This window comes from Engystomops pustulosus, chromosome 7 (assembly GCF_040894005.1).
Source record: "Engystomops pustulosus chromosome 7, aEngPut4.maternal, whole genome shotgun sequence".
Lineage (NCBI taxonomy): Eukaryota > Metazoa > Chordata > Amphibia > Anura > Leptodactylidae > Engystomops > Engystomops pustulosus.
Genome location: NC_092417.1, coordinates 59,657,042 through 59,683,374, shown reverse-complemented (window position 1 = coordinate 59,683,374; position 26,333 = coordinate 59,657,042). Strand labels below are relative to the sequence as shown.

At 41.8% G+C, this 26,333-nt stretch overlaps 1 protein-coding gene across 11 annotated transcripts in view; it reads left to right on the top strand.

Annotated features, from left to right (window-relative positions):
- The first annotated feature begins 4,090 nt into the window (after positions 1-4,090).
- Positions 4,091-26,333, top strand: part of TRIM9 (tripartite motif containing 9) — a 57,684-nt gene continuing 35,441 nt past the window's right edge. For 7 of the 11 annotated variants that reach the window (XM_072116088.1, XM_072116094.1, XM_072116093.1 and 4 more), the window contains exons 1-2: positions 4,091-4,969; positions 24,955-25,086. In XM_072116088.1, coding sequence (XP_071972189.1) covers positions 4,139-4,969; positions 24,955-25,086 — 963 coding nt within the window. In that variant the 5' untranslated portion in view covers positions 4,091-4,138. The remainder of the gene's footprint in view (positions 4,970-24,954; positions 25,087-26,333) is intronic. The other 4 variants (XM_072116096.1, XM_072116092.1, XM_072116095.1 and 1 more) reach the window with 2 other exon arrangements.

The following is a 26,333-nucleotide window of genomic DNA, read 5'->3' as shown; positions in this document are numbered from 1 at the left end:
CACCAGGAGCCCTTTTTCTGGCTCCTCCATGTCCCCATAGAGCAGTGATGGCGAACCTTTTAGAGGCCGAGTGCCCAAACTACAACAAAGACCCGCTTATTTATCGCAAAGTGCCAACACAGACATTTCATTTGTGATTTATACTCCCTTCTCTGTCACAGTTTTCATTGATACCAGCTCCCTGAGGACACCAATAAAGCAGAAAATAGTCCCAGGTAGAGCTGTCACTTTAAAATAGCTCTGTGCACAGCAAGTCCTGGGCTGTCTGGAACTGCAGGAAGATACCTGGAGTCATCTCTGGTGATGGCCTGAGTGCCCACAGAAAGGGCTCTGAGTGCCACCTCTGGCACCAGTGCCATAGGTTAGCCATCACTGCCATAGAGAATAGTGTACACATTGCCAAGGAGTTTTTATAGTAAAATTGGCTTTTTCCAAATAAAAGTTAAGTTAGATGAAAGTTTACCTTTCTGTATGCAAAGCTGTGTCCTTAGTCCCATGGGAGTGGCCAGTGAGGCATGGAGCAGACATGGATGATGTCCTAAGGGGGTAAGCAATGGGGGAAGGATATATAGGGGACATGGGAGGTTTTTTAACATTTGAATGCATGATGGAGCGGTTTCCCAAGGGTGGGGGATCCACTCCTCACTGGCCACTCCCATGGGACTACGGACACAGCTCTGCATATAGAAAGGTAAACTTTCATCTAACTTTTTTTCAGAAAAAGACTATAAAAACTCTTTAGCAATGTGCACACTATTCTCTAAGGGGAGCCAAAAAGGGCCCCTGATGACAGGTTCTCTTTAAAGGGGTATTCCCACGAAGACAAGTTTCTTATACGTACTCAGGATAATGAAATAACATTCTCTAATTCACTGTTATTAACAAAAATAAAGCATTTCACAGATATAAGTCCAACCTGTCTCTATCAGTCCTGCTGTACACAATTTCAGTTTCCCTTGGACACTACCCAGTAACTTCTGACTTTTGTGTGAGATCATGCAGATAAGATTTCTCTCTCTCTCTCTCTCTCTGCTATGAGCCTGTAGCCACGCACAGAACTCAGAGACACTCACTGATTATTTCATGCCAGGACAGAGTCATGAGCAGAGAGATGAGCTGCAAACTGCAAGCTACAAGGGGATAAGTGATCTGGGGGAAGGGAGATGCAGGCACATATCTGTGAGACTGAGAACAGAGGTGTAGCAGAGCTGACTCTGCAATAGGCATCTAATGGATCTCATGCATCTCTGATCTGTCTTATCTCTCTTTCTATGTGTCAGTGTGTTAGTATGTCAGAAGCCAGATGAGAGTGTATATACCCCTGTACCCTCATAATGTAACCCCATTGTCACGCCACAGATCTAGATGGGTCATAACATGTTTGCTTAGAGAGTCCCGCCAACACCCTGGGATTTTACACTGACCAGCCTAGAGAGTAATAGGAGCTAAAACAGCAATAACACTAGGTAAAATTGTAAAGTAAATGGTTAAAATGATTGTGTTAACATCACTAGGGGATTGAGATGTGAGAATTTTCTTTCGTGGGAAAACGTAATGAAGATGAAAAATTGCTTGTCATCCAAAAGGCCAGCAATTTTTCTACTAGTAGAGCCCCCACCTTTGGATCTTTGTTTTACCCAGGTGATGATTACAGTGTAAGGGTTTCTTTCGGAGTGGCAATACTTTATGCGCCTGTTTGTTTGCAGTGTGAAAAGGAACAATAAACTTTATTGATGAAAGGGACTTTTTAATCAAAAGTTTTATAAACGGCCATACAAAAAAATGTAGTGTCCAAAATTGAGTGTGTGGAATGTGAGCTTTGTACAATGAGAAAACTATAGAAATGTATCAATGAGCCTATTAGTGAGAGCACAAAATTGACATTACAGTCACGGCCAAAAGTTTTGAGAATGATACAAATGTTAATTTTTACAAAGTCTACTGCATCAGGTTTTATAATGGCAATTTGCATATACTCCAGAATGTTATAAAGAGTGATCAGCTTAACAGCAATTAATTGCAAAGTCAATATTTGCATAGAAAATGAACTTTTTCCCCCAAAACACATTTCTACTTCATAGCAGGCCTGCCTTAAAAGGAGCAGCTCCTTGTTTCAGTGATTGCTCCAGTAACACGGGTGCGGGTGTTGATGAGGACAGGGCTGGAGATCAATCTGTCACGATTAAGTAAGAATCACACCAATGGACACATTAAAAGGAGGCTGGTGCTTGGCATCATTGTTTCTCTTCTGTTAACCATGGTTATCTCTAAAGAAACACGTGCAGTCATCATTGCACTGCACAAAACTGGCCTAACAGGGAAGAGTTTCGCAGCTAGAATGATTGCACCTCAGTCAACAATCTATCGCATCATCAAGGAATTCAAGGAGAGAGGTTCCATTGTTGCCAAAAAGGCTCCAGGCCGCCCAAGGGTGACCAGCAAGTGCCAGGACCGTCTCTTAAAAGTGTTTCAGCTTTGAGATTGAGCTACCAGCAGTGCAGAGCTTGCTCAGGAATGGCAGCAGGCAGGCGTGACTGCATCTGCACGCACTGTGAGGAGGAGACTCTTGGAGAAAGGCCTGGTGTCAAGGAGGGAAGCAAAGAAGCCACTTCTCCCCAGAAAAAACATCAGGGACAGACTGATATTCTGCAAAAGGTACATGGAGTGGACTGCTTAGGACTGGGTAAAGTCATTTTCTCTGATGAATCCCCTTTCTGATTGTTCGGAGAAGACAAGGTGAGCGATACCACCAGTCTTGTCTCATGCCAACTGTAAAGCATCCTGCAACCATTCATGTGTGGGGGCGGCTTCTCAGCCAAGGGAATCGGCTCTTTCACCATCTTTCCTAAAAACACATCCATGAATAAAGAATGGTACCAGAATGTCCTCCAAGAGCAACTTCTCCCAACCGTCCAAGAGCAGTTTGGTGATCAACAATGACTTTTCCAGCATGATGGAGCACCTTGCCACAAAGCAAAGGTGATAACTAATTGACTCAGGGAACAAAACATAGAGATTTTGAGTCCATGGAAACTCCCCAGATCTTAATCCCATTGAGAATCATCAAGAGACTAGTGGACAAACAAAAACCAACAAATTGTGATAAAATGCAAGCATTGATTGTGCAAGAATGGATGGCTATCAATCAGGATTTGGTCCAGAAGTTGATTGAATGCTGCCAGGGAGAATTGCAGAGGCCCTGAAGAAGAAGGGTTAACACTGCAAATATTGACTTGCTGCATTAACTCATTCTGTCAATAAAAGCTTTTGTTACTCATAATATGATTGCACTTGTATTTCTGTATGTGATAAAAACATCTGACAAACCAGAGGGCAACAGATCATGTGAAAATATAATATTTGTGTCATTCTCAAAACTTTTGGCCACAACTGTAGATGCATCAGTGATGCATGTTCATGAGGGTGATGTTACAAATTTTTGATTTTACAGTTTAGAAAGGATCTATAACCCAGTGAGAGGCAGAGATTTCAAGCAGCGGCTTTTAAAGAGAGATGGATATTGGATTATGCTATTAAATTGTGTTGTATCACATGGTGTGAATATCAGAAATGATTTAATTCTTGTATCTTGAGAAGTATTTTACATTGTCTTGTTTTGGATGTTCCAGGGTTAATGTGTAGCTGAGAGTTCCCCCCTCCCTCTGCTATAGATGCCGATACTATATGTTATCTATGATTAAGGGTCCTGGAGACTAGAAGCACACTAGACATTATTCCTGTGACCATGTGATGTCTACGTGTTGAATCACTCAGTATAGAAGAGCTTGTGAATTGTCCTCTCGCTGTGAGGGCCATAGCAGCAGGTGATGGGGCATTGGCTGTGCTGAGGATGGAAGATGCCTCCAGAGAGGAGGAGGATGGGTGGGTGCTGATGCTGCTGCTGTGCATCCTTCAGCCCTGCCCATTTATTTGATTGACATCAAGCAGTCCCTATGCTAAAACGACTGATGCTGCCGAGCATCCTTTTGCCCCGCCCCACCTCCTGATAAAGCCAATGAGAGCAGAGCGTAGGAAGGAAGTCCACCAATAGCCTGGCAGCCTGTGGATGTCCTCCCCCATCCTGGTACTTTTCCCCGCAGTGTTGCTGCAGCTGCAGCACGGGACGGGTCAGGTCCATATGGAAGAGATGGAGGAAGAACTGAAGTGTCCCGTGTGCGGCTCCTTCTACAGGGAGCCGATCATCCTGCCATGTTCCCACAGCTTGTGCCTCGCCTGTGCCCGCAACATCTTGGTGCAGACTCCGGACTCGGAGTCCCCACAGAGCCGCCGGGCATCTGGGCTCTCCGACTACGACTACCTGGACCTGGATAAGATGAGCCTCTATAGCGAGGCAGACAGCGGCTACGGCTCATACGGAGGCTTTGCCAGCGCCCCCACCACCCCCTGCCAAAAGTCCCCGAACGGAGTGCGGGTGTTCCCGCCGACCATGCCGGCTCCGCACCAGCCTCACCATCACTCCTCGGGGGCGCTGCTGCCTCCTCCCGCCGCCCGCAACCAGTGCCTGACCTGCCCGCAGTGCCACCGCTCCCTGCTGCTGGACGAGCGGGGGCTCCGCGGCTTCGCCAAGAACCGGGTGCTGGAGGGGGTGATCGAGCGCTACCAGCAGAGCAAAGCCGCGGCCCTGCGGTGCCAGCTGTGCGAGAAGAGCCCCAAGGAGGCCACGGTCATGTGCGAGCAGTGCGACGTCTTCTACTGCGAGCCCTGCCGCCTGCGCTGCCACCCGCCCCGCGGACCCCTGGCCAAGCACCGCCTGCTGCCCCCGGCCCAGGGCAGGGTGAGCCGGAGGCTGAGCCCCAGGAAGATCTCCACCTGCACCGACCATGAGCTGGAGAACCACAGCATGTACTGCGTCCAGTGCAAGATGCCGGTGTGCTACCAGTGCCTGGAGGAGGGCAAGCACAGCAGCCACGAGGTCAAGGCCCTGGGGGCCATGTGGAAGCTGCACAAGGTAAGTCCACGCCACCTACAGGAAGAGGCACTGCAGGTACTAAGTGTAGCTGTGCCTCCAACATGGGCCAAGGACAGGGGGTGACCAGTCAGGGACATTGGTGCCAGGGGTACACTCATCCATAGTGGTCCTGACAAGAGTATTGGCCCTGGTCATGTTTTGGTTATGGGATACCTCTGGTCCTTTCTGCTGGGTATAACCTGCCCACAGCTTCCATTGGCCAGGCAGTCTACTTCCCAAGCTGTCATGTTGGCATCTGTTGGTTCGCCCTTTGCGGTCAGTATCCAGTAGAAGTGATGTCCGGCTAGGGGCAGAGATAATAAGAGAGGTGTGATTGGAAATGTTATAGACAGCTGATGTGGCTGCCTTTTAGTTGTAGTTTAAACCTACACCCTTTCCCCCAATACTAGAAAGAAAAACCCTTTCCACCTATCTGTCCTTGAATGGTGGAATGAGTCCAACTTTGATGTTTTCTTTGGGGGTCTTCCTCTGATTTAAGCACCCCACAGTCCTAGGGCAGTGTACATTGACTTCTGTATAACACTACTTGTTCACTGGCTGGACTGGAGAATTGAGTATGAGCCAACCTTTGGCAAAAGATGGCACTAAAAGTTTTCACCAAATCAGGGCAGGCTAATGTACAATAATTTGTAGCAAGACAGCAGGAATCCAGCTCACCTGCCATTGGCATGGATGCCCTGCGTACTGTGATGACATAGCTTCTATGCTACTCTATGGGGAGACTGGGGGAGGGGCTCAGAGGAATGTGTGAATAGCCCAGGGTGAGGGGTAAGGACCAGCACAGAAGGGGGTGGTTTGCCTAGTAAAAAACCATATAACTGTCTCAGTCCAGAATCTATTATAAATGATTTATCAGGGAATTACCCTGTGAGCAATTTCCCAATCTTATGCCATCGCTCCAGCAGCAGTGATACCAGTGTAGGAATCCAGGACCCGAGTCTCTCCACGTACATCGCGCGGCTGCATTTTCTATAGGCCGTGCACTGTGGGATTGATTAGGTGATACTGAGGAGGGTGCAATGAATAATTTATACTGCAGAGAGAGGAACCGAGGAGCAGGTGTCTACCCCATAGAAAGGGCGATGAATGTAGCAGAGCCCAATTTGTGTTTCAAGTCACTAATACTATGTCAAAAAAGGGTTCGCTTACCTGCAGTTCTATGTAAAAATCACAGGTAATTAAATTGTGGAACACAATATCAATCTATAATTGTCTTTTATCTGTGGATCTGTCCATAAACATATGGTTGCTAAGAAAGATAGATGATAGATGGAATAAAAAAGAAGAAATATGAGAAAGATATTAGATTGGATCAATCATTTATGCCTATATGTAAGTGTACAGTCTATACAGCTATATAAATAAAGGAATTATTATTATTTATCGATGCATAATCTATCTATTCATTCATAGGTATCTCTTATCAATCTGTCTGTCTCATTTCCTTGTTATACATTGACATCTAGCGTATGTATAGCATCTATCTATCTATCTATCTATCTATCTATCTATCTATCTATCTATCTATCTATCTATCTCATAGCCTTGCTTTATTTTATCTAGCCAGTGTATAACATCTATTTAGCTAGATACAGGATAAATTGCTAAATATACAATATAAATATTGAGTCTGTCTATAAATGAGACTATTATCTCTATCTTCCTCTTTGCATATACTGTATATTCAGTAATCTTGTAAGACCAGATATTGCTAAAAAGTAGTGACCTTTAGAGGGGGATAGTGTTTTAAAAAAGATGGTGAGTATAACTGGAAATGTGGGCTGGGTAATGGTGTGGTCTTCTCAAAGACGTGATCCTTCGGAGAGGTTTTGCTATGTATCTATAGGGGGTATAGAGGGACAGGTCCTCCAGTAACCTTAGCTGCCTCTCCTCTGTATACTCTTGGCTGTAAGTCCGCTCTCTGCTGGATGAGATGTGACATCTGGCCTTCTAGTGTACAGGGATTTGCATGAGTGACAGGAATAATTCAGTGTGTTCCTCTTGGCATGAAGGGAAGCGTGTCTCTGTCCCTATGGCGGACACATTGTCATCTTGGCATCACACTGGTGGCTGTTCTGACATCAGTCATCTTCTGTACATCCACATCGTGCTGGGGGGCTCAGTGTCTGATCTACACGCTGCCCTCTATAAAATATTCCACCCTGCAGACCACCCTCCCCTGGAGCTGCAAGGTATTGTATTTCTAGGTGATAATTGAAACACATCACCCCTCGGGCCGCCATAGATTGGTCTCGTCGTTGTTGAGTGGTGACTAGTGAGTTTCTTGCCTTTCACTTGTAAGCATGTCATTTTATTCTCTTTCATTTCCATCTACTTATAGTAAAGCTGAATTATTTGAGCTTTTTTAGGCTGTTATTAGGGTCACTTACATAGCAATTGCAGGTTACTAGAGCAGAGATAATACAATCGATATTGTGTATATATATGTATATATATAGAAGAGACGGATATACATTGTTAGGCCGAGGGCTCAGCCACAAGGAGACACCTGCAGACTTATCGCAATGCAGAGTAACAAAGCCGGAGACTCGCAGGGTGAATGTTGGAGCAATGACTGGAATATATAAAGAGTATATAGTCCACAAGGAATGCAGTGCAGTCAACACATCCATTATAAAGGGCACAAATATAAAATACAAAAACTGCCCCCATGTATATTTGATGCAGAATACATGACAATGCTTCTTCTCCTCTGCTATGTAATGGCAGCAGAGGGACAACCCCTTCATCCATATTTTTATAAAGTGTTGCCTTTAATGGACATAAAACCATTTTATATTATTCCTCTTTACCCAATTCTCTGATATTACTCCAATGTTATGTATAAAGAATTTACTATCCCCAACGCACCCCAGGATGGGGACATATTAGAAGGGTGTATAGACCAAGTAATGTATGTCAAAGTTTGAGACTCAAGATGTTAGTGTCTGAACTTAGAGATGGTCCTGAGGATGCATTAAGCCTATAGGGCACATGTAGTTGGGGAGCACTTTAGGAGCTGCTTTCTTATTCCATTGCCAATGTGGTTCATAGGGTGTTACCCATCCAAATATCAATTAAGTGACATGTTAAAGGAGGGGCCGCATCAGATTAATATCTTTTCATCCAAATACTCAACCAGGCCGTGTGTCACATCCTCCACAGAAAGACCCCATCTATTACCCAGAGCTGAGAGGACAATACACAATAACAAGTGATGCTCCTATTTAAGTGGGCCCATTTGAAACTACTTCATTTATGGTCATTTTTAATTTATTTTAAGGTTCCCTGCTGAGATGAAAATTGGGGTTGGAAATAACTACAAATCATAGCAAGAATTTTTGTGTCATACATCATAGTGATGGGATTGCCTGCATTCAAGTTGTGGCTCTGATAGGGGTTGTAGAGTTTTAGGATTGAGGGTCATGTAATTAGAGTAAGAGTAGTAATGTAGTAAGAGTTTAAACAAGACCAAGATCTGACTCTTTAAAGGAAATTTACCACTGGATCCCGACTAAAATGACCTCCTCTGGGCTCTGTACCACTGATCCCAGGACACATTTTGTTAAGGGACAATAACTGATAGTTTGGGCAAAAGAAGGATTTTATAAATGAGGCTTTGGTGCTCCACTTACTGGCTGGGGTTACAATTATAAAATATACAGTTCCGACTTACATACAAATTCAACCTAAGAATAAACCTACAGAACCTATCTTGTATGTAACTACCTTGTATAATACAGGGCGTGACTCAGGATCAGTACAGGATATGTAACGTAATGTATGTACATAGTGACTCCGCCAGCAGAATTATGAGTGTAGCTCTGCAATATACAGGGTGATGAGAAATATATAAACAGATTAACACTTATGCACTTATTGAAGGTAAATTACTTATGCCCTTCCCACAAAATGTCTGACTTCTTAATAAAATAAATAGTATGTTTTATATTGATTTTTGCATCCAGCTTGCAGCATGGCTAATTTTTCAGCAATGAGAAAGAGGTTAGTGTGCCGGCCCTGGGGCCCAGCCATTTAGGGCCAGAGTTATTATTGCAGCAGAATGCAGCGGGCTCTGAGCCATGGAGGTTCATCAAGCTCTTTAGAGGCCGCGTTTGCTTTCAGAGGGAATCGGGGCAGAAATGATTTAGATGCAGGCAGACGGCTGAACATCCGATCATGTTTACAAATGAAGCAATTCCAATCCTCGGGGTCAGCAAATGGTGCATTGTACTGTTTAGATTCAGATAGATGAGCCTATCCCTCTGCACTGATATAGGGAAGAGTCCTGCATACCACGTCCAGAGATATTTATGCACCGTATGTTCTTGCATCTAAAGCCTCATTGATGTAGCCATTAGATTGATGGACGATGGCTGCTGAGTTTGGTATATTCATAGAGAGTGGGTTATTGATGATTCACCGTTGATGCCTAAGGTTATAGATGTCCCATCCCTTCACTTTTTTTCCCCTTTTAGCTAGAGACAATAGCTATATAGAGCACAGATAACGCCAACCCTAATAAATCCATTGATTTCTATATGGACAATAGGGTAGGTCCAGTTCAAATATTCTCAGCCAGCACCAGAGACCATTCAGCGCCTCTGTTCATCATGTCCATGTTTTCCTTTATTATAAACCTCAGGACGGGTCAAATGTCACCCAGGATTACGGATTTGCTTGATTTGGTTATTTCATAGATCAATAATCTCAGCCAACAAGGTTCCACATCTCTGTAGACCTTAAATTTAAAAGGTAAGGGGTGTAAGAGATTAGCAGAGAAGCTCTGATTAGTTCTTAGATATATAACACCCCTCGTAGGCTATAGTTCATATTGCAGACCAGCATCGGGCGCTCTACAGAAAAGAAGGGTGCAATTTCTAGAAAAAAACAGATCTGTTGTTCCAATTTCATACAACCCCTTTAGTAGTTATATTCTTAGCTATACGGGCAGTATCATAATGGTTATATTCTTGTACATAGGAGCAGTATTATAGTAGTTATATTGTTGTACATAGGAGGCAGTATTATAATAGTTATATTCTTGTACATAGGGGGCAGTATTATAATAGTTATATTCTTGTACATAAGGGGCAGTATTATAGTAGTTATGTTCCTATACATAGGGGGCAGTATTATAGTAGTTATATTCTTGTACAAAGAGAGAAGTATTATAGTAGTTGTATTCTTGTACATAAAGGGCAGTATTATAGTAGTTATGTTCCTGTACATGGGGGGCAGTATTATAGTAGGTATATTCCTGTACATAGGGGACAGTATTATAGTAGTTATATTCTTGTACATAGGGAGCAGTATTATAGTAGGTATATTCCTGTACATAGGGGACAGTATTATAGTAGTTATATTCTTGTACATAGGGGGCAGTATTATAGTAGTTATATCCTTGTACATAGGGAGCAGTATTATAGTAGTTATATTCTTGTACAACAGATGCAATATTATAGTAGTTATATTCCTAGTCTATATAGGCAGTATTATATTAGTTATATTCTTATACATAGGGGGCAGCATTATAGTAGTTATATTCTTGTACATAGGGGCAGTATTATAGTAGTTATATTCCTGTACATAGGGGGCAGTATTATAGTAGTTATATTCTTGTACATAGGGGGCAGTATTATAGTAGTTATATTCCTGTACATAGGGGACAGTATTATAGTAGTTATATTCTTGTACATAGGGGGCAGTATTATAGTAGTTATATTCTTGTACATAGGGGGCAGTATTATATTAGTTATATTCTTATACATAGGGGGCAGCATTATAGTAGTTATATTCTTGTACATAGGGGCAGTATTATAGTAGTTATATTCCTGTACATAGGGGGCAGTATTATAGTAGTTATATTCTTGTACATAGGGGGCAGTATTATAGTAGTTATATTCTTGTACATAGGGGGCAGTATTATAGTAGTTATATTCCTGTACATAGGGGGCAGTATTATAGTAGTTATATTCTTGTACATTGGAGGTAGTATTATAGTAGTTATATTCTAGTACATAGGTGGCAGTGTTGTAGTAGTTATATTCTTGTACATAGGGGGCACTATTATAGTAGGTATATTCCTGTACATAGGGGACAGTATTATAGTAGTTATATTCCTGTACATAGGGGGCAGTATTATAATAGTTATATTCTTATACATAGGGGGCAGCATTATAGCAGTTATATTGTTGTACATAGGGGGCAGTACTATAGTAGTTATATTCTTGTACATAGGTGGCAGTATTATAGTAGCTATACTTTACATAGGGGGCAGTAGTATAGAAGTTATATTTTAGTACTAAAGTATATATTTTTGTTCAAGGGGGGCAGTATTATAATATACTGTATAATCTGTATATTTGCTCTTAGGAATCAGTATATAAGAGGAAATATTAAAGTTGCTATAGTTTTGTTATATTAAGTCTTACAATATTCTGTTATTCTATTTTCCTTTCCCTAAATTATTTTTGTAAGTTTTTGTGTTTGGTTTGGTTTTTATCTGATGTGATGTTGTTGGAATATAAATGACTGTTTACAGATATCACAATTGTTTGAAGAAGTTCCAAGACTCTATAAGTTCCCAGATTGTGTATGGGTTGGATTGAATGTAACAGATGGTGATACGATGTCATTCCTGTACCCTAACAACAAGAACTTAGTAGAGAAGCTCCACAGCTGCCTTCTCCCAAATTCCCCCGTATCTCCATCCCCCACTGCTTTGTGCCCACGTCTTAACCCTGTGATATTGTTCCCAGACATCAGCTGTACTCTAATGAGTAGACTCTCATTTACTTGTCCTCTGCAGCCTGATTCAGGGCACATTGTCCCATCCCACCAGCAGCTCTTGATGTTGGCGCCATGCTGTGTATTCAGAATGCAGCTCAGCAGTGCGCTCGTACCTACTTCATCTCACAGGAGAGGGGTATTGAATTCTGGAACTTCATAGCTGCTGTCAGTCGTAGATGTAGGGAGCAATTTGCCATAAGTGACAGAGTTGGCATAGAGGTGTAGATGTCATTTAGAGTTTAGATGGAAGTCACTTAAGCCTGCCATGGTCTACAGATTGACTCACAGGTCAGATATCACCCACGTCTGCATGCCTACAGAAATATCCAAATGCAATAGACATGGAATATTTGCAAAGCTTATGCTACTTTTACCATGAAAATCATGTGTGATAAACCAGAGACACTCATAGATCAGGGTCCCTTGACTGTGGGGCCAATAGAGAAACAATAGAGAACAAACAGCACTCCTAAAAGATGGAAACAGAACCTTTTATAAGGTGAAGTTTCTTCTCTGTGAGCTTTTCTCAAGTAGTGTACACTGTGTGTGGGGGAAGGGGGGTATATATACCATACAATGTCACATGACTACACATAAGACAACCCCCATGCATAACATATCATTACTAAAGTGCATTTATTATTACAGGTGTGTAGACAACATACTGCACAACGTTACAAACCAAGTCAGATACAGAGGGCATAAGGATGAATAAGGTGCATATATAACATACATAGAGAAAAATATGGCTAGATATCTAACAATGATCATACCTAGCCTAGTGGTCAAAGGGTTCAAATATTTAAAAAAAACCACTCCATTGAGTGATTGGACAGCCCTCCATTACCTCCACCATGTGAACCGCATGATACCTAAACCATATAGGCTTTGTGTAGAATGGACGTGTGCTGGAATATACATTTAAAGGCAATACCTGGAAACGGATCTACACATGTCAGGATCGGATCACTCCACAGCATGGTGACATATAAACCCAATACTGTCATACCGGTCACATGCATGTTATAGCAGAAAATCCCTAATGCATCTTTGGAAACAAAAAAAACAGAAAACAGACCTTTCACCACAAATCAACACATTCCCCCCAGTGTATGTATTTTCCTTATGTGCATTCTCTGCTAATGATGAGACACATATTTGACATTGCCATTGGTATTCAGGGTCAACACAAAGTTTAGGATGGGAAAGGATCAGTTCACAGTCTGTGTAAATAGCTAAAGGTCATCAGTTAACAATGGAAGGTAACAGGCTGCACAGATCTCCTGATATGAAGATATATTAAGCCTTATACTCCAGTTACTATTAACTTGCATGTGACATATACTGCTTTAAAAAAAGTACCAAATTATTTTGCTTTCGCTCATTAGTTATTTGTTTCATTGTTACAAAAATATGTATGGTGATCACACAAAATTATGCAAAAATTGCACCTATATAGTCCTGCATTTTACCAATATCTGTTAAAGAGTGATACACAAAGTTACGGGTTACATACAAGATAAGTCCTATTTGTTCTGTATGTAAGAGGGCACAGGAATATTTTCTATCTGTAACTCCATCTGACACAGTGGGGGGAATTCATCATTGTTTTTTTGTCTATGTTTGGCATTGTTTTGGCGCAGTTGCTGTACAAAAGCTGTTTTGCGACTTTCCATTGCGCCAAATGAACATAGAAAAGTGCAAAGTACAACAACATGCATAGACTCACTTGGTGAATTCAAATAAAATAAAAATGGAATTGAACATAGACGACCAAGTTAAAGACAAATTGAAATGAATTCCCCCAGTATTTTTTTGTTCCTTGAGATAATTGGATTTTTGGAAATTTTGAGTTGTCAAGGGAACAAGGATTAACGATAGCTTTATTGCTTTATTAAGGTACATTGGCCCTTTAAAGATGAACTGTTCTTGCACTGCCATATTCAATAAAGACCACTTTGCAAACCGCAGCATCCAAACTAAAAGAAACTAAATCCCCAATCAGCTGGAATTATATCCTCTCATATTCTAAGAGCCAGAATTCAGGGAAATCACAGACAAATCCAGGTCAGGGTTACTGTCTGTTTGCTTAGGCAGGAAATCTAGAAAGAAATGTATCCAGCTCTGATTCTCTTACCACCTGCAGGCATGACAAGTTCCATTATAGATTACATGTGTGTATTGGTGGGAGTCCTGCCTCCTCGGGTACAGCAGGAGGAGAAAGACGTGCAGGCATTAGGGCAAGTCTATTCACGGAAAATAAGACACTCACTACTGATAGTGGTAGGGAATCATACATCATGACTTCTAGTTGGGATTTCCAGTTCAGTTTTGAATGGATCAGAGGCAATCCCCAACTTAAGGACACCTGGCTTACAGACAGCCACTAGTTACAGAAATACCTCTCTGCCCTCTAGTGAAAATGTTTGGATGCTGGTTGCTTACCAAACTTTAGTCCCAGGCAACAATGATCACCTGTAAGGTGTCTGAAATTAAGTTTTATTAATAATCCTTGTTTACATGAGAGCCGAAAATTTGGGCCTAAAAAAAATACTGGTCCACGTTTATTAAAGCCCCTGCACCAGTTTTTTGCACATGCACACAACTGTATGGTCTTTTCTGTTCTGTATATATGGCTATATTCTGGCTGTAAATATGGGACATTTTGCAACATTATGGCAATGTATTGCACTGTATCCATACAAAATACGGTGGTGGTGGGGGGGGGGGGTAAATGATGGATGGCTGACTATTGGCTGGCTGACAGATTGCACCTCCCACTGGTTCTGGATACTGCACATATACATGGCAGCATATGGTGCACAGGTGTATGCTGCACGTATTTAGCCCATATTTTATACAGTCCCATTGACTTCTATGGGCCGTACAGAACGGAAATATGGTGGAAAATATTACAACTAAAAGGAAATCCCCCAGTTGAAAAAAACACCTAGAAATACTCGCCTACGCTCCTCTTCATCATCATCCCTGTGCTTGACTTCGCTAGTCTTGACACTCTGGGATCACCTACCGTAGAAAACAAATCTCATAATTAGCAGCATGGAGCGCGGGGACAAGATGTCTGGATAATGTCCTGCTAATTATGCACACCCTCTAACCTCCCTCTCCCATGCTGGGAGCAATGGAGAGCAAATGTAATGTCATGGGAGAGGCGCAGGGGCAGGCATAAATAGCAGCCCGGAGCACCGGACATCTTGGTTTTTTTTTGTGTAAATCCTGATCTTCTCAGTTCATGAATTGAATGTCAGTAAGACAAGCGCTACGGAATTTGATGGCACTATATAAATAAAGATTATTATTATTATAATTAATACAGTTAAAGGGGTTTTCCCTCAAAACAAAATTCAAGATCATTTTAACCCCTTACTTTACAATTTACTCAGCTTTATTGCTGTTTTAGCTCCTATCACTCTCTAGGCTGGTCAGTGTAAGATTCCAGGGTGTGGGCGGGGCCTCTAAGCAGACACATTATTATCCATCTAGTTCTGTGGGGTGACAATGTGGTTACATTATCAGGGTACAAGTTGTATATACACTTTCATCTGGCTTCTCACATTGTACTAACACACTGACACATAGAAAGAGATGAGACAGATAAGAGATGATGAGATGCCTATTGCACACACAGCTCTGCTACATGTCACAGATGATGAGATTCATTAGATGCCTTTAAGACACACAGCACTTCTACATCTCACTGACATGTGCCTGCTTTCCCCTTCCCCCAAGTAATATATCCATGCAGCTTGTAGTTTGCAGCCTCTCTCCCTGCTCACCATGTGCTGACAGGCTGTGAATCAGTCAGTGTCTCTGAGCTTCGGGCAGGGGGGGGGGGGTGCTACACCCACACAGCAGAGACAGAAACTCAGCTCCACGATCTCACACAGGAATCTAAGATGGCCGCCACCCGACCCTAAGTGAGAAATTACTGGGTCATATCTAGGGGAAATTGAAATTGTGTACACCAGGACTGATAGAGACAGGTTGGATTTATATCTTTGAAATGCTCCATTTTTGTTAATAACAGTGGATTATGTGTTAATTTGTTATCCTGAGTACATACAAGAAACTTGTCTTTGTGGGAATACCCCTTTAAGGCTGACACACTGATACTGCTGTAAGAGCATATGGAATATTAATATGTGGTACATCCTCTGTGTAAGAGGATTGTTGGGAATTGCCCACAATATAACTTGGCACAACTAAATAAATCCTTGAAGATTATTGAAGACTTTGTAGGCCGGCAATATTAACGCTCAGCAATGATTCTTAAAGCTAAACACAAAAGAATGAATAGAACTTTCCTATCAAAAGTGTGATGATGGGAAAGAGTTTATTAAGGGGTTAGGGGAATCAATGATGTTGAGTTGTGATGAAGAGGGCAGAGAGCTGCAATGATATTAATTATGACATGACTTCCACATTGATTAACCATAAGTAAAAGGGGGTCTGTACATGTAATCAATTAATGAAAAGAGATTTAGAAATATTAAAAAAGCGAAATGTTGTTAGAGTACAATGTGCAGGTTAATCTTATGGCAAACGTACAAATGAGTCATAATCTGCCAGATATGGCCATTAGCCCTTCATTTAATGGTAGTTTTATCAAATATTCGTTAATTGGGGAACGGTGGAGATGAAGTATCCATGAGGTATTGATTGTTCTGGCTGCAGCTGTGGTTTCCATATCTCGTCAGAACATAGTCCTGTGGACGGTTGTCCTTTAGATGTGCTGTATGGGCATCCTTTACCTATGAAACATATAGCTTATTGCATTCAGCAGGTATATGTCAGTGACCGTGAACCTTTTAGAGACCAGGTGCTCAAACTGCAAACCAAAACACGCTTATTTATGACCATTTAAGGGCCATCAAAGTAATGTATTTGCTCTTTGCCCCCGGTTCTGCCACAATTTTAAGCAGTATCAGTGTCCTGAGGGTTGTAGAAGCCCTGTTCGACGAACCAGGGCTACAGCCTACGTTCCCACAAGATGGGTCTAAGTCCCCCATCTGGCATGTGTGCCATAGGTTCCTCTTTGTACATAACCTGGCAATATGGATAGAATAGATGTGAACCCCTCTACCACAGTGTGGCTTAGGTTAACACAGCTGCAGACATGTGCCAAAATACAGCGACCCTAAGCAGACCTAAGGTACGATTCCATGTGTTTGACCACTCTTGGCTTTAGCTCTCAATAACTCGGGCAAAAATAAAGTTGGAATAACTGAGATGTAAATTGGTCCATTATCTAAATATGGTGCATTTTCTGGAATTGTATTGATTTCTGTAGCTTCCCTTGAAGATTGCTGTGAGTTGATGATGCCAAACCACAAGTGATATGCTGACCAATAGTTTGACTTAGGCTACATTCACACGAACATATGGGGGAGGTATACGGGCGATATACGTCCCCCGTACATTTCAATAGCCTAAGGGCGCCCTACGGGAGCGGTACAGTGCAATACACGTGCAGCACTGTACCGCTCCCTACCCCTGTGAAAAGAAAGGACATGTCCTATCTTTTCACGGCATACGGCGCTGTGCGCCATATATTCCTATAGAGAGTGGCGGGGGTGAGCAGCGTTCACCTCCTCCTCCTCTCCCCGCGCGCTGGTGGTAGATGCCCTTTAAGGCTACATGCACAGTACGGTGGGCTATGGCAGTGTGCATGTAGCCTTAAAGGGCATCTTCCACCAGGATGAAGCACTGTATGCAAATGAGCCTGAGGGGCTCCAGCACTATAGGTGTTAATGGAGCCTAGAGCCCCTCAGGCTAATTTGCATTCAGTCTTGGTGGTAGATGTCCTTTAAAGGGAACCTGTCACAAGCTTTAACCCTACTAAACTACCAAACCCATCAGGTAGGTATATTTGCCTGACTTTGGTGGAGATTTTCTTTTATAGGTTAACAGGACACATATTTACATAAAAGAGAATTCTAGAAAGGACATTTCATCCCCTATATGAAGGTGCTAGTAGTTTAGTGGGGATAAACCCTGGTTACAGGTTCTCTTTAAATCTAATGAAGATCTAGAATTAGTAGAACCTCATATGCACTGAATGATCAAATATTCTCAAATATCAGAAATTACTTAATAATGAATGGGTTTCCCTAAATTGGGCAATCTGCAAAGAGTCATATAAAAAGTGAACTAGTCGCTAGAGATGGAAATGCAGGAATAAGTTACTCAGTAAAGTGTTAATATATATAAAGTGCTAATTATGCCTCTTTAATGCACCTCACAAAAGTAAATAACAAATTTTAGTTTTTACAACATAAATTTGCATTTGTTACTATGGTTACAGAGAAAGCAGCCATTACTTCCTCCAGCTAAATATAGTGATTAATTATACAGGGAACGAGCGTAGGAGATGTTCCCTGTTGAGGGTGGAAATTGCATGATTTTTACCATTGTGATTGCTCTGGTGGCCTCCAGTGTTTTGTGGCAATTGTTAATGTATATAACTTCTGCAGACTGGTGGAGATCATATTGTCTGAGACATATTTTTCTCTACTGTGTGTATTAGAATTTGATAAATGCTGTGGATTTAATGGACTTAATAGATAAGCTACAACAATACAATTTCTCCTCTCATTCTGGTCTTCATAATCTAAAGTCCACGGGGCACATTTATCAGGACTTGTGCACCAGCTTTCTGGCTTATAAGCCCTGAAATAGGCACAATTCCTGGCAAATGCCGTGGAATTGCCCCTATTTCCCACCTTATGCCACCTCTGTGCCAAATGGGTGTGTAGGTGTGAGAAGTGGGGTGCCTCAGCTTCTGCAAATAGCCTATAGCCATCACATCACGTGGCATAGTCCCGGAAGAAGCCTGAAGAGGCAAAATCTGAGGTCGGGCGAAGCGTTTGGCGTTTTTAAGGATTCATATGCGCATTTTTAACCTGCTTTTGTGAGTACAAGAATAAAAGAATGAACCTTTGTATCTTCATAATTGGGCGATCTGCACAATCTATTTCTTCCTTTAAATGATCCATGACAGATTTCGATCAAGAAAGCGTCTCTTACACCTTGTTATAGGAACCGTATATTGGGACTTATGCATCAGCCAACGCCAAGGGTCACCCATTTCTGAATATGGAGTGGTGAGATCAGCCTATAAACAGATGGAAATGTTCTTTTGAAAATGAAATGATCATTGACCTTTTTTTGTATGTTATGATGTTGACCAAAGTTGTACTAGGTCCAATCAGACCCAGCATCTCTTATTAACCCCTTTAGACCTGGTTCCTCTCTGCATTGTGCTACTTCAGTGCGATGCTGTGAGAAACGGAGAAAGCTGAAACGGTAATACTGGTTCTCCCTAGGGTCTCCGGGTGTCATCCACACATTATACACTCATCTATTGCTGCTAGGCTACATTAACATTACATCTTGATCAAATTCCCTAAGCCCACTAACCATTTCACGGTGAACTGGTTTGAGTGGGTTCCTCCACTAGTGGGTGCAGCACTATATGGCGTTCACCTCCGCTGCAACACAGCGCCAGCAGAGACCAAGACTTAGCAGTACCCATACTGGTAGGCCAAGCTCCCATGGCTCTGGGCCCCAGTCTTTCTTTCAGGTATGCCTAAAAGTAGCTGAGCTGAATAGTCTTTTCCTTCAGGACCGCTCAGTCATATACTCGGCTTATACTTGGTCATTTAGGTCCACTCCTATCTCCTATTTGTTTTTCATTATTAAGCAGTCTGTGAGTAGTTTTAGGGGAGGTTATGCTTTTGTATTCACATGAATGATTTTGTACCTTTTGATTGGATATATGTTTTTATATTATGTTAGGAATATGGTATGAATAAGGACTGGTAAGAAGTCGAAACGTGTTAATATTCCTTCCTGTGCGGTTTTAACTTGGTGAAATAAAGCTGATTTTAGAGGATTACTGCAGTGCTGGCATCTCATCTTTTTCTTCTGTATACAGACATCACCTTCTTTTCTCCTGGTAGGAGCTTTTTCTTGTTTTTGTTCCTCGGAGATCTTATTGATCTGTGTTGTTGCCCAGTATTAGCGCATTTGTATGTAAGTCGTGTCTCTCAACTTCTTGAATTTCTTTTGACTTGGAACCTATAAAACATGCAATAGAAATGTTCAATTATTAACTATTTTTTCACATATTTGAAAGGGACAATAATGTTTATACAGCAAAATTGTAAAGGTCGTTCACTTCTCACAGTTCAGGTCTGCCACAGTTTCCAGTCCTATAACATTTCTGTCTCTTCTGAGATTTAACGCTCTTCCGAGCCATAATGAGCCAAGGGCTGACAGAAATCACAAATGAAGTTATATGTTTTACAAAACTAGAGGTCCACTTTAAATCCATTAACGCTCTAGCAGCCGCATGGTTCATGGGTGCTCCCGATGTCACCTCAATGGCAGATAAATGTGAAATGTGCGACTTCCCTTCACCAGGGCATCTGATATCCATTTAGCCAAATTATGGACTCGCTGTCCCAATGTCGGAGCATATGTAATTATTCAGCCTGTGTAATTGCTTATGAGACTGGATTCAGAATTCTCCCGCCTTGATAATAGACTTCTTGCTTCCAGCATCCATAAATTGTCTGCTTGTCATTAAGCCATGATACCGGGACGTCTGCATAAAAAAACGAACATGATAAGGATAATGGATTAACCATCACAGCTTGAAAAACATGGAAGTCTTAGTGATACCTCAATATTATATTCATATGGATCAGTTTAGTAGCACAAGAAGTGTCCAGCTGATGCCTATTCCCCACTTCATCTTACTAACTTTATATGGTAAATGTATGGGTATATTTATCTGGAAAACTGACATTTATTCTGTTTTTTATGGCCAATTTGCATCAGCCTGGCATCCGTTGTTCATGAGTCCCCATAAACTAGAGTCTATGAGTGATCCATGAAAAATGGTTCTGACGAGGACTAATTTTAATGGCCTTGCACATTGAGCCATTAAGAAAGTATTGCTTTTAGTGTAGCCGTGTGACTTTTGCTTAAAAAAAACAGACAACATATGAACAATTGTTACTTTCATATCCATCTACCTATTAGAAATGGTCAGTTAGTCACTACTAGCTTAGTATTTAGCAGTGGAGTCCTGTAGCATATCTGATCATACAACATATGTGCAGTGAGGAAGTACTCAACCAGAAGGAGAAAACAATGGTGCCAGTTTTGGCATGAGCAAATAGCAATTTCGGACACTCGCAGATCAGACAGCATTGCTGCAATTTTGGGATAATTAAAGATATTTTACACGTATACGATTCGTTGCAGAAATGTCCTACATCTCCATCTTCTATAGGTCTCATGCAAATAAAAATATTCAAATCACTTCCTAGATTAAATTCTTCCATATGCGGTGGAAATGCCCGCGTCCTTCCATCACTACAATCCAGGCACCTTCTTTGCTGCAGCGGTTTTCATTAATCTTTAAGTGTTCCGATTTATGTTGCAGCTGCAGAACCCCCGCTCCTCCCTGCCCGACTAATTCCATTCCATCCCAGCATCTGATTCTTCAGCAGATAACTAATTACATTCAGTCCAACCGGAGAGGCCATGCAATATTAATTCCAATCACCGGCATCTTGAAGGTCATTTTTGGAGGATTACTGCAGCTGATGACATTAACCCCTTTTCTGTGATGTTTTTTGGTCTTACTAGAAGTTATGGTAATAAAGAGAATGTTTCTTTGTTTTCCTACTCTGTTTGGAATTAGGAACTATTTACCTAGGACCCCATATTCTCCCATAATTACCCCTATAAGGCTCAATACATTCACAACATTTAGAAATTGTGGTTATCACGGTGTTATGAAAAAGACCATAAAGAGAATCTGGTCATTTAGAACTGAAGAATCCGTTTCATGGATGATAACAAATTATATTCTATGAGTGACCCGTGCTCTCACTACTATACTAGGACATGCTAAATCTTTTAACTGAATGGTTGCATGGTAAAGGGGAATGATCAATTAAAAGGTATTGCATTTAGTGCAGCTGTATGCCATCTGTTAAAAAAAAAACAATAAATCAAGGCCATTTTTCACTGTTGTGTGCCACTGGCCTTAGGCCCACAAACCACTACCACGAACCACTTCCCAGGACAGAGACCACATCACAATACTGAGCATTACCTAGAAAAAGATCTTATTCAAATGACCAGAAAGATAGGTTACAGCAACTCTGCTTCTATGACGCCTCTAGTCTTTTGTATACAACATTCAGGGTGTGGTCACACAGGGTGCTATAGGAACGGGACTCAACCCAATCGCATGTGTGTTTCTATGTAAACCCATGCGAACGGTAACCAGAACCCAGTGTCTTGTATGGTTCTGATACCATAGAAACACATTTGCAATTGGGCCAAAGCCCGTCTCTGCATGCTGGAACTACATGTAAACACAGCGCTAGTTGACCACACCATCAAAGTTATTTTTCTCTGTAATGCTGAATCTCACAGAATATAGAAGGACATCATTGTGATCCTGTCACTGTCCCGGATAACTGGTTAGAGGGTTTGTCTAGGGCAGTGATGGCTAACCTATGGCACTGGTGCCAGAGGTGGCACTCAGAGCCCTTTCTGTGGGCACTCAGGCCATCACCAGAGATGACTCCAGGTATCTTCCTGCAGTCCCAGACAGCCCAGGACTTGCTGTGCACAGAGCTATTTTAAAGTTACAGTGCTACCTGGGACTATTTTCTGCTTTATTGGTGTCCTCAGGTGCTGCTATCAATGAAAACTGTGACAGAGCAGGGAGTGTAAATCACAAATAGAATTTCTGTGTTGGCACTTTGCGATAAATAAGCGGGTCTTTGTTGTAGTTTGGGCACTCGGGCCCTCTAAAAGGTTCGCCATCACTGGTCTAGGGGGAGAACCTAGGCAAGCGAAGGGGCTTTTAGTCAATGGGGCACATTTACTTACCCATCATGTCACGATCCCTGCCGTGTGTTGTCCGACGAGAATTCGGGTCTGCCGCGATTCACTAAGATCGTCATCTGCATCCCCGGCTGAGGTCTGCCAAGAGTTCACCATCTTGTTCCCGGTGCAAGTGAGTGCTGATCTTGCGACACAATTTGCTTTTTAAATTCTGCGGTTTGTCCGAATCAGTCGGGTTGTCCGACATCCACGCCGCCCATTTTGTGTTGCATGCAAGCCGGCGCCGATGCGACATAATCCGATCGCGTGCACCAAAAACCTGGGGCAATTCAGGGCAAAAGGGAAAAACATTTGCAAAACCCGATGAAAATGCGGCGTTCGGACCCTTGATAAATGTGCCCCTTTGTGTCTAGGTGCAGGCATGGGACTACTGATCACATGACTAGGGTTTTTAGTCGTTGTGTCTAGGTGCAGACACAAGACTACTGATCACATGACTACAGTATGGGACAGTAGTCAGTGGGGTGGGGACTTCTAGCACCATGACATTTGGACTCCATGTCCCTAAAGAATAATAGTTTAGTAAATTTGGAGAAAATACAGCCACGTGAAACCAGCTTTGCAATAAGTAAATGGATGAGGAACACGACTAAGCTTGTAAGATGTACAAGGTAGATATTTCTGTTTTAATTGTTATAAGAAGGAAACCTTGAAGTCAGTGGTGATCAGAGTTGTAGTACGTGCACCCATTGCAGAAAGTCTTGTATCTTACCCAGTATTTTCTTTTTACTTTATTAAACCTTTACTGGTATTGAGAACTTCATAAATCTCCAGTACTTATGTGGCAAGTAAGAAGGACTTGTCACAGAGCCCACATCCATATACTTATCATAATAATACAGTCTGGATTAGCCAGTGGCTGCGCACCAAGTGGTTAGCAGATCTGCACATGGTCCATGGATGAAGGACTATTTAAGAAAATTTCTTATAAGAGCTGAAATACCTGGCTCAGGTTGAGAAATAATCCTCAGGCCGCATACATTATGCATGGAGTTTATGTTAACAAAGCGCAGCTATGACGACTTTGTAGATATTAAAGCTTTTATGTTACTGTGCGTAAGCCTTTATAGTGTCAGTCTTTGTATTACTGCGTCTCTTACAAAGTATTCTAAATCTGAAACATAATTGATACGATTTTAAATGAAATTTCTATTGTATGGCCTGAGGCTTAAAGAGCTATTCCAGCTGGGAATTGCTTTAGAGAGGGCCTAATATAATCATTTATTTTTATTAAAGGGGAATGCCTCTTTAGTTTTATAGGTGGAACAGATCAGACTATAACATGTGTTGGGGTCCATTAGATTCCCAGGGGTTGGTTCTCTATAGACAACTCATTTGCAAAGAGAGACTCTTCAGAGCCCACATTTTGGGGAAAGTTCCCTTTAAATATTTGTCCATGGCATTGCATCTCTACTCTTGTAAAGTAAATAGGGCACAGATGCAATACCAGTTCTGGAGAGGCGTGGCATTGTTAATAAAACTGCCATGATATTCCAGCCATTTAATCCTAACAAGGGACTGAAGCTGTGAAACGCATATGCGATTGGGTCCTCACATGACCCTGCACGCTTTGATTCCGTTTCTAAACGTGTGACCACATCCATGTACATCAAACCACCAATTCTCATTACTTACCTGTTGGAACTTTTAGGTCATTTGTTAAAGTAACACATTTAGATAACTGAGCACACTTCTTACGGCTATCTACAAAGTGTCATGTATGTGCTTTAAGGCCATGTCTATTTTCATTCTCTTATAGAAATTGCCTTTACATGCCCTGGCAGTGGAACCTGCATGGGCTTTAAGACTCCATACTACTGAAAAGTTGGCCTGTAAAGGAAATCTCTAGAAGGAGAATGAATACCTGTCTGCCCTTTTTCCATGACCCCTAACCTCACCAAGCCTGTACCCAATACTTTATCGACAAGATGTAATAACATTAAAACAGTGCTGACTATAGTTGGGTGTCTATTAAGTTTGGAAAAGACTTACAGGTACAGCTATTATCCTAAGTCATGTCACTAGGCTTCTTGAAAGTCAGACATTGATAAGGTAGCACTGAGGCATAGTTTCCCTTTTACCAGTACATTGTGCTTTTCTTTTACCTACTCTGCAAAACTTATTTGCATATTTCTTTTGATTTTTATTATTCAGATGTATCGAATTGTCGGTGCCTTTAGTTTGATATGACCATAATGTATCATTCTTCTCTTCAGAGTCAACTTTCCCAAGCCCTGAATGGATTGTCAGATAGAGCAAAGGAAGCCAAAGAATTTCTTGTCCAACTTAGAAACATGGTCCAGCAAATCCAGGTACAGTTGTCAGCTGACAAAGAATCAAATGACAAGGTTAATACACAATTTGTAGAGCTTTTCTCAACATGGTAGATGCAAATTATTTTCTTGTGTTATATATATATATATATATTGTTTTGTAATACAGCTCCTCTGCACAACAATGTAACCAGTATAATACTTCACCTTAAGTACAGGAATACAACTACTATAATACTGCACATATGTACACAAATGTAACTACTATAATACTACCCCCTATGTACAAGAATATAACTACTATAATACTGCCCCCTATGAACAAGAATATAACTACTATAATACTGCCCCCTATGTACTAGAATATAACTACTATAATACTGCCCCCTATGTACAAGAATATAACTACTATAATACTGTCCCCCTATGTACAAGAATATAACTACTATAATACTGCCCCCTATGAACAAGAATATAACTACTATAATACTGCTCCCTGTGTACAAGAATATAACTACTATAATACTTCACCCTAAGTACAGGAATACAACTACTATAATACTGCACATATGTACACAAATGTAACTACTATAATACTACCCCCTATGTACAAGAATATAACTACTATAATACTGCCCCCTATGTACAAGAATATAACTACTATAATACTGCCCCCTATGTTCAGGAATATAACTACTATAATACTGCCCCCTATGAACAAGAATATAACTACTATAATACTGCCCCCTGTGTACAGGAATATAACTACTATAATACTGCCCCCTATGTACAAGAATATAACTACTATAATACTGCCCCCTATGTACAAGAATATAACTGCTATAATACTGCCCCCTTGCTGAGAGGTTGTGTGCAGTGTGAGCTCCTGAGGTCTCCTCATGTCTGGAGCTAGCCCAGGGCGGGGCCACCCTGGGTGGGGATCTTCCCCATGCAAGGCCCAGGCTCCAAGGCCTAATCTGGGAAATAACTCCCAGACACCCAAACCAATGGATGAAAATCCAAAAGTCTCCAGTGCAGTAAGTCATGTCAGCGGCTGCAGTTCAGCCAGAAGTAGTGAAGATGTTGTGAAGAAAGAAGCAGCAGTAAGTTCCAGTTTGGTGAAGTCACCTACCAGTGTGAATGTGCAGCAGAAGCCAGTGAGTGGGAACACAATGTTGGGTCATCCAGGACAGAAGAGCAAGCAGTTTGTGCAGGAGCAGAGGAAGCCTCCAGCCCCGGCCTCACCTGTGCCGTGTACACCTCCATCAGCCAGGCAGAGGAGGACATCTCTGGAGAAGCAGACCTTGCTGGAGAACCTGCAG